Source organism: Ipomoea nil, unplaced genomic scaffold (genome assembly GCF_001879475.1).
Source record: "Ipomoea nil cultivar Tokyo-kokei standard unplaced genomic scaffold, Asagao_1.1 scaffold2975, whole genome shotgun sequence".
Taxonomy (NCBI): domain Eukaryota; kingdom Viridiplantae; phylum Streptophyta; class Magnoliopsida; order Solanales; family Convolvulaceae; genus Ipomoea; species Ipomoea nil.
The window spans coordinates 2,637,738-2,655,026 of record NW_017619403.1 but is presented as its reverse complement, the minus strand read 5'-3'; the positions used below and the strand labels follow the sequence as shown (position 1 = coordinate 2,655,026).

At 35.0% G+C, this 17,289-nt stretch overlaps 1 protein-coding gene across 3 annotated transcripts; it reads right to left on the bottom strand.

The window, feature by feature from the left end:
- Positions 1 to 8,554: 8,554 nt before the first annotated feature.
- LOC109163004 (serine/threonine-protein kinase BLUS1-like) lies at positions 8,555 to 16,979 on the bottom strand. 3 transcript variants are annotated; one of them, XM_019311724.1, is made up of 21 exons: positions 16,694 to 16,979; positions 16,351 to 16,611; positions 14,419 to 14,673; positions 14,035 to 14,159; positions 13,710 to 13,754; positions 13,545 to 13,626; positions 13,393 to 13,461; positions 13,143 to 13,313; positions 12,995 to 13,060; positions 11,914 to 11,982; positions 11,214 to 11,387; positions 11,061 to 11,128; positions 10,700 to 10,876; positions 10,418 to 10,530; positions 10,129 to 10,223; positions 10,002 to 10,043; positions 9,672 to 9,794; positions 9,546 to 9,594; positions 9,407 to 9,456; positions 9,013 to 9,074; positions 8,555 to 8,914 (listed from the first exon to the last, which is right to left on the bottom strand). In XM_019311724.1, the coding sequence occupies exons 2-21, from the start codon at positions 16,501 to 16,503 to the stop codon at positions 8,851 to 8,853; spliced, it is 2,052 nt and encodes a 683-aa protein (XP_019167269.1). In that variant the 5' UTR covers positions 16,504 to 16,611; positions 16,694 to 16,979; the 3' UTR covers positions 8,555 to 8,850. The 3 variants fall into 3 exon arrangements, with proteins under 3 accessions (XP_019167269.1, XP_019167270.1, XP_019167271.1); XM_019311725.1 differs by having other exon boundaries at positions 16,351 to 16,597; XM_019311726.1 differs by lacking the exon at positions 16,694 to 16,979 and having other exon boundaries at positions 14,419 to 14,593; positions 16,351 to 16,417.
- Positions 16,980 to 17,289: the final 310 nt, after the last annotated feature.

Sequence of the window (17,289 nt, the reverse complement as noted above, 5' to 3'; positions counted from 1 at the left end):
TCATCCGTTTCCCATAATCGTCTGGCTATTGTGCACTGGCCGAATATGTGTTCCACCGTCTCATCTTGACACTCGCAAAACGCACAGCCACCACCGATCCATACGTGACGTTGCTTCAGGACCTCCTTCACCGGAATTATTCCTCTTATACAGCGCCATAGCAAATTCCGCACTTTTGGAGGAACGGACAGCTTCCATAATTGCTTCCAAGCCGTAAAGCTGCCACCCACGTCCACTGCTGAGTAGGCTTCCGTCAGCATGGTATAGCCCTGCCGAACAGAATACATCCCTCGTGCATCCCCGAGCCATCGCCAAGAGTCTGCAATCGTAGGCGATAAAGGTGTGGCTAAAATCCTCGGAACATCATCGGCATTAAAAAGATCGAGCAGGATTTGTTCATCCCACGTACCTTGCGAAGTAAGAAGTCCTGCTACCGGCGCGTGTTTCAGATGATCAATGCAAGGCGTTGATAAGTATGGCAGGTTGTTATCAGCTAGCCATGGTTGATCCCAAATTTTCGAATCCTTCCCATTACCAATGTGTCGCGCCGCCCCTCTTTTGAGTAATTCTTGTCCAGCCATAATACTTCTCCACAGGTAGCTCGGGTTCTGACCGACTTGCGCATTTAAAAAAGAGCCGTGCGGGTAATATTTCGCCCTTAGGAGGCGACTTACCAAAGAGTCGGGATAAACTAGAAGCCGCCAGCCCTGTTTCGCAAGGAGCGCCACGTTGAATTCGTGGAGCCGCTTGAAACCAAGACCGCCCTTCGCTTTTGGTAGACACAGTCTGGGCCAGCTAAACCAGTGGATCCCTCTGTTACTTGTCCCGCCGCCACCCCACCAATAACGGTTGAATAAGCGTTCCAGAGTGTCACAAACCCGTTGGGGGAGGTAAAAGACTGACATTGTGAATATTGGCAATGACTGAGCAATGCTTTTTAGTAACACCTCCTTCCCAGCTCTCGAAAGTAACCTTTGTTGCCATCCCCCGATTCGCTTCCGGATTTTCTGTTCAATATAACAAAACGTAGCTGACTTGTTACGTCCCAAGACCGATGGTAGACCAAGATATCGGCCCAGATCATTTGACTCATTGACCCCCACGCAACCCGTCACAACAGCTCGGGCTTCCAAAGTGGTATTAATACTGAAAACAATGTTCGATTTCTCATAATTGATTACCTGGCCAGAAGCTGCGCTATATGTATCGAGGCAATATCTGATTTTCTATGCTTCATTCAGCGTGGCCCTGAAAAAGAGGAGGCTATCGTCGGCGAAGAATAAATGAGTCACTGCCGGGGCACCACGAGCAACACGTATCCCATGAATATCACCCTGCCTCTCAGCCTGTTGCAGTAATGTAGACAGACCTTCAGCGCATAAAATAAACAAGTAGGGAGACAAAGGATCTCCCTGACGGATACCACGCGTTGGGATGATAGTCCCTGCACTCTCACTATTTACCTGGATATGATAAACCATTGACTTCACCCCCATCAAGAGTAAGCTGATCCAGTCATTGTCAAAGCCCAATGCCCTGAGCATCCCTTCCAGGAAGTCCCATTCCATTCGATCGTAGGCCTTGGCCATGTCGAGCTTCAAAGCAGTCCAGCCCATAACTCCAGTGGTTTTTCTTCTCAGATAGTGACCGACCTCCCCGGCTACGATGACATTGTCAGTTAACAACCGATTAGGCACAAACGCACTCTGTGACTCCGAAACCACCGCTTGTAGCATGCCCTTCATCCTGTTGGCCAGAGCCTTGGCTAGGACCTTGTAGACTACATTGCAAAGGGCAATCGGACGAAGGTCAGAGACCTTCTCAGGGCTCTTCTTCTTGGGAATAAGAACTATATTCGAGTCATTTAGACCCGGTGGCAGCCTTCGTTCAGTAATGCAATGGGAAATAAACATGAACAAATCGTGACCCAAAATTGGCCAGAAATGCTGGAAAAAAGCGGGAGACATACCATCTGGGCCCGGGGCCTTCTCCGGGGCCATCGAAAAAAGAGCCTCTTTGATTTCAGCCATAGTGAAAGGCAAAGCTAGAGTTGCGTTCATCTCGGCGGAGACTCGCTGCGGAATCCGACTATAGATATTTGCGTTGACTCCGGTGGATTGGAATATATCTGAATAGTAGCGTAATACCTCGGCATTCAACTCCGGACCTTCTACCCATTGGCCCTCGGGATTCTTGATCCGATGCAAATAATTTCTGCGTCGTCTAGCCGTGGCTGATTTATGAAAGTATTTTGTATTCAGATCGCCATGTTTGAGCCAAAGTTGCTTCGCCCGCTGTTTCCAATAGAGTTCTTCTTGTTTTAAAAGACCCTGTAACGTGCCTTCAACTTCAATATACTCCGCCACATCTGCCTGAAGCCGTGAATCGCGCAAAATTTCCAATCTGCGGCGAAGATGTGCAATTTGCTTGCCATTTCGACGGAAATATTCATCCCCCCATTTGCCCAGCTGACGCCCACACTCAAGAATCCGTTGTTGAAAATCCATGCCCAGCGTCAAGTTCCAAAACTGGTCAACCACTTTGTGACAACCGTCATCTGACAAAATATAAAACATAATCAATTAGATAAAATAATTTAAATAACACTATATTCATAAATATTTTTTAAATTTTAATTTCTTTTAGTTAGATCAACTTTAAATTTCTCTAAATTAATTCAGATAATATAAACTTGTATACTATATTAATTAAATGATTTATAAAAAGTAGACTAAAAAAGCATTTAATTTATCTTGTGAAGGAATGAAAGAGATAAAAGATAGAAAAGTGTTGGTATAGACTTTTTAACATCAAGTTTGGATTTAAATCAACTGTTAAGTTACTCAAACTACTAGCAATTTATACATACATAAATATATATTTTATATAACATTTAATGCTATATATTATATAAAGGGGTAGGGGTAGGGGCGGGGGTGGGGGACGAGGGCAGCTGCCCCTATAGTGGTTCCGTCTCTGCATGACCATTTTTTGAATTTTTGTGACCCCGTTCTTATACATAAATATTAATGAGGCCCTACTATACCAAAAGTATAAGTCTAATTTTTAAAACTAATACCGTAAAATATATTATTTTTACTTCAAATAAGTATGAAGGGTGTAACATCAACTGAATGCAAAAATCACAATTCTTACTTCAATTCACTTCCAATTTAAATTAAGTAGTTAAGTCAAAATTTAATATTGAGATCCTGTGTTATTGTCCATCTTACACGGCCTAAAATCCAGTCATGTGTCTTTGAGATTACCTATAGTAGTTGATTGGCTCAAACTAATGAGGCAATGATTTGAATGGTGACTTTGTAATTTCAAGTGTAAATCTCTTACGAGATTAACTGGGGTTACCCCTATGAGTGTGTACTTATTTGGGAGGCCACGTGTTTGAAAAAAAAAAAAAAAAAAAAAAAAACCTGAAATGTGTTTAGCTTGGACTTTTATCAATTAGTTAGCTCCCAATAGTTGTCAACAATTAATAAATGGATATTTTTTCATAAAATATTTTGTATTATTTTTTATACATTAGATTTTCCGCTTACATTAAACTAATTTTAAATCTCAGAATCCCTGCCCAAGAACACTAGAAAAGATAAATCACAAGTTGTCCAATCAGTCATTAGTTGGCAAATTATGTAAGGTGGACACGGTTCCAAAATTGTTCATAATTATGAATATATAGTTCAAAAATTATGAACATATAGTTCTATAATTATGAACATAGAGTTGTGAAAATAATTATGAACATATAATTCTGTAATTATGAAGATAGAGATTCAATAATTGTGAATATGAAGTTCAAAAATTATGAATATATAGCTTTATAATTATGAACATATAGTTAAGTAATTATGAACATAGAGTTCTGTAATTGTGAATATAGAGTTCAATAATTATAAATATGAAGTTCAAAAATTATGAATATATAACTTTATAATTATGAACATATAGTTCAGTAATTATCAACATAGAACCATGTCCACCTTGCAAGGTGGACGCGGTTCCACATCATAACGATTGTCATTAATTCCATCCCAACATGTACATTCTGTGTACAAGGAATCTTTATCACCTCTAGACTCTGATTAATTTTTAGGGCTTGGGTCTCCCAATGACCCCCGTTGTCTATTTTTATTAGAGCATCCTTATCAGTTGGGGATATTAGGGGGAGAATGTAAGAGTGAGTAGGAAAGAGAATAATGTGAGAGGGGAGGGAAAAAAAAATCAAAACTGATTTTATAAAAAAAAATATAAAAAATAAGCATGTCATTTCTTTATTGCTTCTTTCTCCTCCATCATTAATTCTTTTTCTTGGGCAGACTAATATCCCAACTTTTGCAAATGCTCCCCACCCCTTCTTTCTCTCGATTCTCTCTCTGCTACCGTGGCATTTTGGCCTCAAAAGTAGTGAATTCTCCCCAATTTCTCCTCTGATGTAGATGCTCTTAGTTTGAGATTAATTCGAGTTGAAATTATTGATCTTCTGACCTTACACCTTACAGTACAGTTGCAATAAATAGACAATTTGGTGTTGCATGATCTAAATTCCTTTAATTTGATTAAGTTTTGCTTTTTGTCTATTTTTATATAAATTCAATCTAAACATACATTGTGTTTAACTTGGACTTCTATGAACTAGTTAGTTCTCCATAGTTGTCAATCAATTGATTATTCATTTTTTTCCTTCCTTTATCACAATTGACGTTGTTACTGTTGTGTGATCAAAATTTCTATACTTTGATTTTGTATTGATTTTGTCTATTTTTATGTATTCAAGCTAAACAAAAATTTATGCTTTAACTTGGGATTTTCTGAACTAGTTAGTTCCTATAGCTGTAAAATAAATAGGCACTTAAAAAAAAAAAAAAAACACACACACACACACTTCTTCATCATAGTTGACGTTATTGGTGTGACATGATCTAAATGAATAAGTTCCTTTAATTAGATTTACTTTTGTTTTTGCTTTCTCAATATCCCAAAAAAAAAAAAAAAAAAATTCTTTTTGCTTAGAAATAATTTTTCATAAATGTTTATAATAAGTAATATAAATTTTATAACTATGTATTTATAATTGGTAGGCTCTCCCTATAGCTAATTAAATCATGTCATGTTCACATATAAATAGTTAAATACATATATAACATTATTGTAATGTTGGGCTAAAAAAGGTACTTTTTAATATTGCTAAAATTTTATCTATATTGTGCTTTAAAAAAAGTACTTTTCTAATATTGCTATAATTTTATCTATATTGCATCATTTATCCCAATATATATAAGGCGTAATATATTGAGTAAATATTATTTTTTTTCAAACATTAATAAAATCTTGTAATATTGCTTAGTTTAATTTAACTATTATTTTTCAATTTTGATCAATTTAATTTTAATATTTTAAAATTTTATACAATTATGTACAAAAATAAAGGCTTTTTTAGGAAAAATAAATAAATAATGAAGAGGTGGGCATGGTCATCATTTTGGCCGAAAGAACGATGGTGGCCCGACCATTGTTGTAGCCAAAATAGTGAGGGCTAGGTGAAGAAGTTGAGAGCGATTGTTATCAGTGATGGCCCCATAAGGCCAACATTTCCTTAAAACTTATAAGAATTCGATTTAATTGGGCAAATTATATCACCAAACCTGGTTCAAAATGATATTTAAATTATGAATGCAATTAACAGATTATATACATATACATAAATTAAAAGCATATAATATATTAGTTACAATGTAAGCACATAATATGTTAACGGCCCCACATAATATGTTAACATATTATATGTTTGTAGTTAGCATATTATGTATGTGTATGTAATTAACATATTATATGCCTTCAATTTATTTAAAGACACATAATTTATTAACGGAAGATACATAATAATATGTTAATGACATATACATAATTTTTAGACTAGGGTACATAATGCAAGGTGAACCCTAGTCCATGGTATAACAATTAATTTAATTGGTATCCACACTAAAATATAAGAAAATATGTCAAATAGATCTCTGAACTTTTATACTTTGGGGGTGTTTGGTAAATAGTTGTTAGCTGATAGCTGTTAGGAGTGTTAGCTGATTGTGTTAGTGGGTTTGATTAGTTTATAGTATTAGCTACTTGTAGAAAGTGTTTGGTAAATTAGTTGTTAACTGATAGCTGATTACATACAAAATGAATTTATAAAAAAACTGATTGAGTAACTTTTTGAATTTTAACATTTTGGAACAATAAGTTATTACAAAAAGATAATTAATCAAACGCTCATATTGATTGTTTAACCAAGTCAAACATCTAATAGTGGTCAAATAAGACAAAATTGACTGATAGACTAACTGTTTTACCAAACAGAGGACCTTTGTATTGTTGAACCATCAACCAAAAAAAGTGTACAATTGAACCATTAAACATGCAAAATTTTTGCAAATAACATTTTTTAGATGTTGCTCTAGGTAAACAAGTTAAATTGATGACTTGGCATTTAATATGATTGACTTTAAAATGTTAATGCCTACATGGACAATTATGTGGCAATGACATGTAAAGTTATATAAAAATTCATTTTAATTATTATTTTAAAAAACTAAAAGGAAAAAATAATTTTAAAAAAAACGACGAAGATAGGCAGTCATGACTGCCCTCACCTTCATCCTGGACAATGATGAAAGCGACATTGGCTACCTCCTCCTTCATCTAATATGGACGAAGGGGAGGTGGTCATTGTTGCCCTTCCTTCATCTGCTATGGACAAAGAGGGATGCAATCATGTGATAAGTGTCAAATTCATTTTGTTTGTGGGGTGTTTTGGAGGAGCTTTATGCTTTGATTGTTGTCCTTAGAATGGTCGATCTAATTGCTATAAATTGAGTTAAGGATCAATTTTGTATACTTTTGTGTTTGTTAGGCAAAATGGACCAAAGCAAGGACAAAACAGGCAAGAAAGGAGCCAAATTCGGAAGAATGCAGGATTGGATCATCACACGAAGCATTACCATGTGACTTTGGGCATGACACAAACTTTTGAGTCTTAGTTTTGCTACTCACGGCACACACCACGCGGTACTAAAGCTCGTGACACCAACTTCTGAGGTTTAGTTCTGCTACTCAAGCCACACACCACGCGATAAGGAGTTTTGTGATATGAACTTCAGAGGAGTGTTTTGCTGATCATGCTAGCAATCACGAGGTAACCGATCTCATGATGGAGTCTTATGAGGCTGCAGTTCACCATGTCACGCAAGTCATTACCGTGTGATGGCCTGCATGATGGAGGTCTTGGATCACATTTGTTTGTCACACAGGCCATTACCGCATGACAACCTGCGTGATAGGAGGCAAAATAACGGTATGAATAAATGCTTTGACCTCATTAACGTGAGTTATCAAGATTTTTATACTTTGTTTAGACTTGTACTTTAGATTTTAAAGAGAGAATCTTCCCTAAAGTTCTTAGAACAACTTAACATGATCTAAGGATTCTAGGGGGATTCCAATTACAATTGTTAAAGAATTGTTTGGAGGTTGAAGATTGTGCTTACAAAGTTAAGTGTTCATTTCAATTGCAATTTACTTTACTTTTCTTTCAAATGTTTCCATGATTTTTCATTGTAGCTATGCAATTGTGACAATGTGTAGCTAATTCTTAGGGAATTAGGATTAGGTTTACTTGTTAGGATGCTATAATGTTTTGATTGCAATTAAGAAATGACTTTATTGACTTGATTCTTGTTGGAAGGGGACTTTGTATAGACTATTGTATGGTGATGGCCACATCATGCAATAGGTTTTGGAGGCGTGTAGTTACCAAGAGATTGGAACTATACTATAACCTATTCCACTTGCAATTCCCACCTTACGTCGAGAGACAAGCTCGGAAGAAGATGTGGACTTAAGGTGCTCGATGAAATGTCTCAAGTAGTAGGGTTGCCATGAGAGTAGGGTTCTACTACTTGATAGGCCAAATAAACCACGATAGTGGCTTTGGCAATGGAAACATCTTCCAAGAATCACGATCAATGCATTACACTACTTCCTATACCTAGGCCATTATATTGCATCCAACCAAGACTTTCTCCAAAATTATATATAAGGTTGGAGAAAGGAGTGGAGTTAGGCAATTGGAGAAATGATTTTAATAAATAAATTTTTTATTTTTCATTTTCCACTTCTTCAATTCTCTATTTTTCCAAAGCGATCCCTTAGTATTCCCCTTTTTCCTCATCCAGCTCTTGCATTCATAATTCCACTCAAAATTTAATACTACTTAATTCTAAATTCTTTTTTTCATTTTATAATTTATATTCTCTAGTTTGCTTTTCTTTTTTCAAATAATAATAAAATGTATTATATTCCGTAATTATTAATTACCTAATAAATATTTTCAATGCAATCTAATAAAGATTCGTGAATGGTTGAATCCTCCCAAAATTTGTCAGAGAAGCACAGTTCCCTGCCATTCGGAATATATTACTCTTCAACCTTAATAATATAATAATAATAATAATAATAATAATAATAATAATAATAATAATAATAATAACAAAAAGGGTAAAAATCCTTTGAAGGGAATAGGATAGCATGTACAAGAGCACAGCTCTAATTAGTCTATTCAGATATCAGTTGAGATCATATAAAAAAACAATCTCATCACCTATTAGGGGGGAGAAAACTGTACAAATAACAATGAAATGCTGCTAAACTAGTCATGCCTCCCTTACAATGCACTCCATTATACTGAATCCTGATTAAGTTATTCTGCAAGGAAGAGTTGGTCATTCGCGGGATGCAACTTCTTTCACTTCAAACACACCCAATCTCGCATAACATCCTCAATCAAGAGTTAATCTGCGCATTTTGTGTTTTGTACTTCTGAAGCTCTTCTTGGGTGCAAACGAGCCTACAGAAAGCAGATCAAGAAAAGCCAAAGATTGGAAGCGGGATAGGTTTTAGCATTGACATTATATATTTATCATACCAGCGTATATCAATGCTTACCTCCATTGTAAATCGGTTATTTCATGTAGTAACTCCTTCTCCCTATCATGAGCTGTCACCAACTACAAATGATATGGGAAATTCGCGAGATGTTAATATGAGGGCAAATGGTGCAATCTGTAGGAACTTAACAAAGACTGAGAATTGGCAAAGAAAAAACATATATTCTTTAACAGAAGAAATGATTAGAGAAAGGATGTAAGTGCTCTGATGTTTTAATGAAATCTAAGCAAACTTTGGCAGGCGAGGTGTAAATTAGAGCTCAGATATCTCAAGGCTTTCATTATGCTGGCGGAGAAAATATAGTTCGCCATTTTCCCAACAATTTGCAACACTCGGACAATTTTTACGATAATAAAATAAAGAACCAGCAAGAATAATGAAAGTCACATACCAATGATTTGTCTGCCGATGGCATGTTCAACAAAAGCTCTACCCCATCCACTGCACGATTGGCCGGATGCTTAAATTAAGAAAATATTTATATATATAGATCATAAATGCAAATTCAAGGGGCATTTCATTGCTTATACCTGTTGTCCCTCCAGCAGAGGCTTGCCTCATTAAGTTAAGAATGTTCTCCTGTCAAAAGAAATGATCGTAACCCTCCAAAGACAATAATAATACGCGTCATAAATTCCAGGTAATTAAGTTCCTACCCTTTCAGTAATATTTGCATTCAACATATTTTGCAATACTGGAAGAAACGAATGAGAAGGAAGATTTTGAGACATGGTATCTGTTGTCAATGAGTGAGATATAGATGGATGTTGCGCAATCACCTGCATGCGTTTCAAACCATGCATCAAGCACACAAATTGAAATATGATCAGGCAAGTAATTCAGTAAGACACTCTTTCAGTCTCATCTCCAAATACTTGCTAAGCACATTTCAATTTAGAAACATGGAAAAGGATCTTATAATCATCATTTTGGATTAATGGAAAAAAAAAAAAAAACAAAAAAAAGTGGATCAAAAGATGACCAACCGCCATGCTGTGGCTTTTCTGTAACCCTGGAGATGGACAAATCTACAGGAAAAAAAAAAAAAAAAGTTCAAAAGCAATTTCGAAATTGTTCACTTGTATGGGAGAAAACTCAGATGTTATATTTCACCATTTCTAAGTCAACTTTCTCGGATGTAACTTTGAAACGTCCTTTTTGTTGAACACGATGGCCTTTTGTCTTCTCACTGAACTCTTCACCCTTTCCTACAGTAATTATTTTGTGATTCTATAAATATTCATCATAATCAATATAAAAAACGTAATGCAGTGTACATGAGAGAAACCAGTTGGTGAATAAATTAAGACCAATAGTTTTAAGACCCAAAAGTTGAATAAACTAAGACCAATAGTTTTAAAACCCAAAAGGTGAATAAATTAAAAGTACAATAATAGTATACCTGTTGTTCTCAATGGTGGTTTAGCAGATTCAGCTGACATATCTTCTACTATTTGATGAAAGAAAACTCCATTGCAAGCTGATATGTTTAGAGGTTGAATTTTATCCCTGAAACTATTAGGAAATGAATATTTCTAATGTATACAAAATGCTACACAAAGAGAATTATTGATAACAATATGCAACCACTACTTGGCAAAGAGGGAAAATCCGTACACCACATATTTTAGATACATGAAATCAAACATCTCAAGAAAGAATATGAAAAAATTTGCTTATATACCTTTGCCGTGAATTTACAGGTGGGCTATCAGAGAATTTTCCATCAATCTCAAATTCAGGTTTTCCAAGTAAATGCTTTTCCACGTGATTGTAGGAAAGAGAACTTCTTGAGTTTTGGGTGTCATGAATTTCAGTAGCAACGCTTACATCATCATGATCTGATTTTTCACATTTAGCTCTGCAAAGTATAAGTCCAATTATGCACATTCTGGACAACAAAATGCCAATGTAGAAGATGGATGACACCCAACATGCTTATGCAAAATCACTATGCAGTTATATAATATATCTGACTGTAAGGTTGTTGCCTCAAATGTTACAAAAGATTAATTGTTAAGATCTGTGAGAAGAGGGCAACATACATGTTAAAAGCTGGCGTAGTGTGACTAGTGTCACAAGGTGAAAGAGGAGCAGATGGATTGTTTTCATCCTGGGAATATATATGTGTGTATATGTCATATTAGGGGGAAAGCCCTAAAACAGCATAATATCAGAAAAAGAAAGAATTTACATACAATCTCTGTGCTGTCTGAATTTTGACTTAAAAACGAAAACTGATATTGAAGTTTTGGAACTAGGTTAGCTGAAGAGAGCTGGCGTTGAAGTTGTTTTCCACTGTTGTCGAGCCCTCCAGGTAAATTTGAGCTCCCAACAGGATCCTTATCAGCAATAACTTCCTCATCTGGGATCTGACAGGTGAAAAGGAGGAAAACAATACCGTATTGTAAGAAATAGATATAGATATCATTCTAAAAGTTCATAAATAAGATTTTTACATCCCTTTCTTGTTAGCACTAAATAAGATTATTAAAAATCAGTGTTGCAAAAATAGCGCCTAAGCGCCGGCCGGTCGCCTAGCCTATCACCATAATCGGTGGTCTAGGCGGCCGACTAGGCCACCTAGTCGGCCAATTAGCTATTGTTCCGTTATTTGTTTTTTTTAATGGGTTATTTCACTCAAAACGACGTCGTTTTTGAGGAAATAACTCTAAATCGTTCAAACCCTAGATATTTTTTAGGCCAATATTTAATATTTTAGTATTAACTATTAAAGTATTAAATAGTTTATAATTATCAAGTCTTAAAAAAATTTTAAAAAATAAAATTGTTTAAAATTTTAAAAAAAAAATTAAAAAAATACACGAGCGCCTAGGGATATTTTCAGCCATGTTAAAAATATGCACATTGAGTAGAGAAGAGAATTATTTACTATACCAAAGAAGCCTGAGCCTTTAGATCATCAAGGTTGAAGTTCCAGCTGCTTATCCCACGCTTATACTCATTCTGCACATATTTGTGAAGCATATGAAATGCTACAGAACTACAATGTGAAAAAAAAAAAAAAAAAAAAAAAAAAAAAAACTCACTATTCTACTGCAAAAAGTTTTAGGATTTTAAAAGAAGCATCTACTAAACCAGGAAAGAGAAAGGGATAGAGAGAGAGAGAGAGAAAGGAAGAGAAGCATGCAACTATCATGGCCTAAAATGTAAATCCTCTTTGTTTGTTTAATGTCAAATTTGACATATGCAAATTTTGACAAGAAGAAATCAGGCAAAAGTAAGATATATGAAATAATCTTAAAGGATGTTTCACTAAAGCACAGATTTAAATTACCATGTTCAGTTAAGCTAATGGAACTTATTTCAATAAGATTATTGATATTCCTGACATTGCAGCAGTTTTAGTATGTTGATTCAGTAAATGACAATCTTTTTATTGGCATGAGGATATTTGTAAATGCTTGAAACACAAAAATTAGGCTGTGTTTGATATGGAGTATCAAATAGTAGGCATGGAGTTAAGGAAAGCATTTCCAACTGTCATGGGCTAAATTTAGGAAGGCATATAGGACATCATGAAATGTTGCATTTTGTTTTTTCGTAAATGCAATACAAAGGGTAGAAATTAGGGTTAAAGAAGTGAAGCTTATATTTGACACCCAAGATTACACTAAGCTATAAGCATTGCAAAGTCTATACAGGTAGTAGGAATTTCTTCCTCATTCCAGTATTACAAACTGCAGCGAAATCTGATAGAAGGAAAAAACATATATGAAGAAAAAAACAAAAAAACAAAAAACCCTTATGGTGTAATTACTTCTCCCTTTGTAACACTCTTCAGAACAGCCAATAAACACTTAACCACCTTTATACCCACTAATATACACATGAATAAATAAGAACCACATGTCTATTGCTCTTACAGGATCAACTCTGGCTGCTGAAGCATTATTTGAATGCAAGACACTTTCTTTGTTTACTTTTTAGTTTGAATAAGGATTGTAGGAAATCAAACCTGTGACATTTCTTCTTTTTGTCCATCTGGTATTTTCTTTTCCGCCAACATTTCTTCTTCTTTCTTCTACATTTGATAAGTGAGAAAAAGATCACTATTAGTTTAGTCCAATAGAAAAAGGGAAATAAATTTAAACATCACTAGTAACCTTCAAAGCCCTAATCCGATCACCCAGAGCTGGCAAGCCATCCAGCAATGTTTTTGCAATATAATCATTTGAGCGAGCTTGCTTAAAGAAAGAATGTTTCAACAACTTTTTTGCTGAAGGTCTTTTTGAAGGATCTTTTACCAAACAACTAGCAATCATCTGCTTAAAAGACTAAAAAAATGTACAAGAAACAAACATGTCAATGATATCATTCCATAATACTCCTATACAATGTTTCTTGAGAAAATACCTTGGAGAACTTCCTGTCTCTTTCATAATCAAGACTAGGAGGTGCATTTTGCAATGTCATTAACAACACCTGGTGAATAGTTAAGGTTTAGTTAAAGAATTTAAAAGGAACTATAAAAATGAAACTAAAATCATTTTGATGTGGCAATGCACCTTCATTGGAGGATACTTTGAGAAAGGTGCATGTCCATGGGCAAGCTCCAAAGCAGTTATACCAAAAGACCAAATATCTGCCCTGATCATGAATGGAAAAGAAAAATTATACATATAGATATAAATACTCATGTAGAAAAAAAAGACAATTTCAATTTCACATACTTGCAATCATAACCATGCAATTGCTCCATAACCTCTGGTGCCATCCTGAATAATAGACCCATTAATAGTTAATAGTGTTATAAAAAGAAATGAAAATATGTGATTTCACTTAATTCCCATTGCAAAGAATAAGTGATGAAAATAATCATTCACAAGGCACAACTTGATCAAGAACATCAAGATCTTTTTCAAAAGAAAATGATAAGCATGAAATTTGTAAATATTTATCCAAGCTTGCCACATTCTGAAATTAGAAACCCCATGACTAGTTCGGCCAAAGATAATTGTAGTATATTCGCAAACATTAGGTCTATGAAGAGCTTACCAACAAGGAGTACCAACAAATGTGTTTCTCATGCGTGTTCTGTCACCTGAATCAAATAAGCAAGCAGACACACCAAAGTCTCCAAGCTTAATTCCACACCGGGCATCTATGAGAATGTTTCCAGCCTGAAAATTTCCAAATAACTATTGTAAAAACATTCCAACATTACTTGTGAAACAATTACTCCATTCATGTCAACTAAGTGTCATTAGATTGTGGAAATATCCATTGTTGTATTAAATGAATAACTGTTTACAAATTTAATACAAGACTTTTTTTTTTCGGTTTTGATTATGACTCTGTTAACAGCTTAGGAAATGCAATATTATTATAATAAAAGATATGCAGACAACAGCCATTTGCTAGAATAATTTTAATACTCACTTTCACATCTCGATGAATGTGGCCATGATGATGAAGATAATCTAAGCCCTTTAATACTTCACGCAATATGGTGGCAATGACAACTTCTTCAAAACCATCTGGATAAGCGGCCTTCAATATGTGAAGACATGAACCGCCCGCCATGTAAGGCATGACAACCCACAAATTGTGATCGCTAACAAAAGAGCAATGAGATTTTAGAACATTGGGATGGTCTACTAAGACCATTGTCTGCGCTTCCCGGAAGACATTACTCTGGAGTCAAAATAAAAATGAACTTAAATGTTCCATCCTCTTCTAAGTAACACTTCGACACATATTTAATATGAATGACTAAAAGGAAGGAGGAGAAAAAATATGTCCAAAAAGGCAAAAATTGAACTATTTGTGAACCTAATTAATTGATTTTTTCTTCTTTAAGTAGAGAAAGAGCTAGGTCTTTAGACTTCAATGGAGGTGCGAGAAATTAGAGCTCTTTCACTTGAAAGTTTGTAAGTGCTTTTTTTTTGGCCATTCAAGGAAGTAGGCACAAATATTGATTTTAAAAAATTGTCAAAAGAAGTAAAGAAAGATAAGTCAATATGATGAATGAACACTAAATAAGACAAGTACAAAGATATGTATATACACACTGCACACACATGCAGAAACAAGAAAATGATGTTTCGGTACAAGGCATGTGATTTTCTATACAAGGTTAGGCAAGTCATGGCCACATGGGCATGCAAAATGAACCTGATACCATCAAAAATATTCTCTGAATAAAGGACAAACTATGAATCTATAAACCATCTCAATATCATAGCAGTATAGCACTGTTCTCCATTGTCCACTTAGTGATAGAAACTATATATATATATACTTTTCAATAGTTATTTTCCCTTTTCAGTTTATTTTAATTTAGACAAAAAAAAAATGCTATTAACCAAGAAGCTTCTTAAATTTAGTTTTAATATGTAGAAAAGTTGAACAAAATGGAATCTAACGGTCGAAGATTTATGTTTATCATTATTGCTTTCGGTTACAAATGTATATTATATATATATATATATATATATATATATATATATATATATATATATATATATATATATATATATATTGTTGTAATATTGATACAAATCAGGCAGGAAAGGAAAGTTATCAAATCATTCTAGTGATAGAATTCAAGGAAGCATAGAATAAGGGATTGACTGATTTTATGGAGAGTATAATTAGGGATTGAATAATTATGTAATCAGTAATTGATGCTCCTACCTTATTTTACATATGGTAATAGATTATAAATAGGGACCATCTCTTAGAAGAGGGGGCATCCAGTCGAATTGGAACAATTAGCTCTAAGTAGCGGTGGGCAAGAATTTATTCTTGTTGGAGGGATATTCTTTGAATTCCCTTGTTTTTCTTTCCTTTGGTTTTACTTTCGATATCATGATCTCCTAGATTTCTTGATCCTGTCTCTTTACTCTTATCAAATATGTAGAAACATTGAACAAAATGAAATCTTCCTCTCCTTTTCTCTTCTTCTCTGTATTGTTTTGAGCAAGCATTAGTTTTCAACAAGTTTCCCTTATTCATTTTTATAGATCTTTCACATTTTAAGAAGCAAGCTGCATTTATTTCAATTTTTCAATTTTCATTTCTCCATTTTCTTTTGCCAGTTTTTCTTAAATGCATTTTTTTTATTTTCGGAACAATTGAGAATTTTTCTGAATAATAAACACAGCCAAAGATTAAATAGTGGCCTGGAATGCAATCAAACAGTGACCAAAGAGCCTAGTAGGTGGCGTATACTCGGACATCAAGATTCAAGTTTAAAATGCAGCTTCCGAAATTAGCAATATGTGCGGCACCAAATCACCAATCAAGCCAGCAGAGTATAAACATTTGGAATTTCAGAAAACAAAACGAGTATAGAACAAAAGGAATTACCAGATCACAATTATCACGTTCGAAATCAAGGATTTTGATTGCTACGACCTCGTTTAACGGCTCACAGAGAGCGCGATGAACAGATGCACTGACTCCATGGCCTATCTCCTCACACAGAACATAATTCTCCGGCCCGATCGGATACTTCTTCATGATTGAAAACCACTCCTCCCGTCCAAATGATCTCCACTACTGAACGTCGAACAACACACAAATGCAGCTCGCTGGGGATCTACAGCTCCGGAACCTACACAAATCTCTCTAAATAAAAAGAAGGAGAATTCAAAATGAAATTTCCGAAATTGCAGGAAAACAGAGCCCTACGAGGCAGTAGAAAACTCACCGAGAACGAGACCAGATCCATGGAACGAATTGAATAAATCCAGAAAAGCGAAACTTGGGAAGCAAAGCAAAGCAATGATTAAAAATTCCGGAAATGAAAACGAATTATTATTCTGAGGGGAAAAGAAAGAGTAACGAAAAAGGAATTCATTGATTGATGATGAGGAAGATATGGAAGATGCTGCTCTCTCAAGCTTTCTCGTGATGGAGAGAGAGCTACGAGCTGAGCGGCGCTGGAAGAGGGAAAGCGTTTGTATGCATGAATCCCGCCACCTGCTCTCTCTGCCACATTCACTTTGCCCCTAATATACACTTGTATTAGACCGATGATGAAGCCGCTACTAATGCTACTTTAAAAGATTCGAGTATTATAAAGTATCAGTCGTAATATTATAGACCGCGGTGCATGTGCACCGCGGTCAAAAACGACGCCGTTTCTTTAAGTAAAGAAATGGCCCGCTGTTAGAGTTAACGGAGTCCGTTTGTTTGGTATATTAAACATCAACTGATACTACAGTATATTCAAACCGACACTGCAGTTATATCAAAATGATACTGTAGTTATAGTGAAATGAAACTGCAGTGTATATAAACTGA

Coding starts and splice junctions, on each gene's coding strand:
- LOC109163004 (XM_019311724.1), bottom strand. CDS start 16,503: ATGAAGAAGTATCCGATCGGGCCGGAGAATTATGTTCTGTGTGAGGAG. Junction 13,627..13,709: donor TTGCATGGTTATGATTGCAA/GTATGTGAAATT, acceptor ATTCATGATCAG/GGCAGATATTTGGTCTTTTG. Junction 13,462..13,544: donor CAAAGTATCCTCCAATGAAG/GTGCATTGCCAC, acceptor ACTATTCACCAG/GTGTTGTTAATGACATTGCA.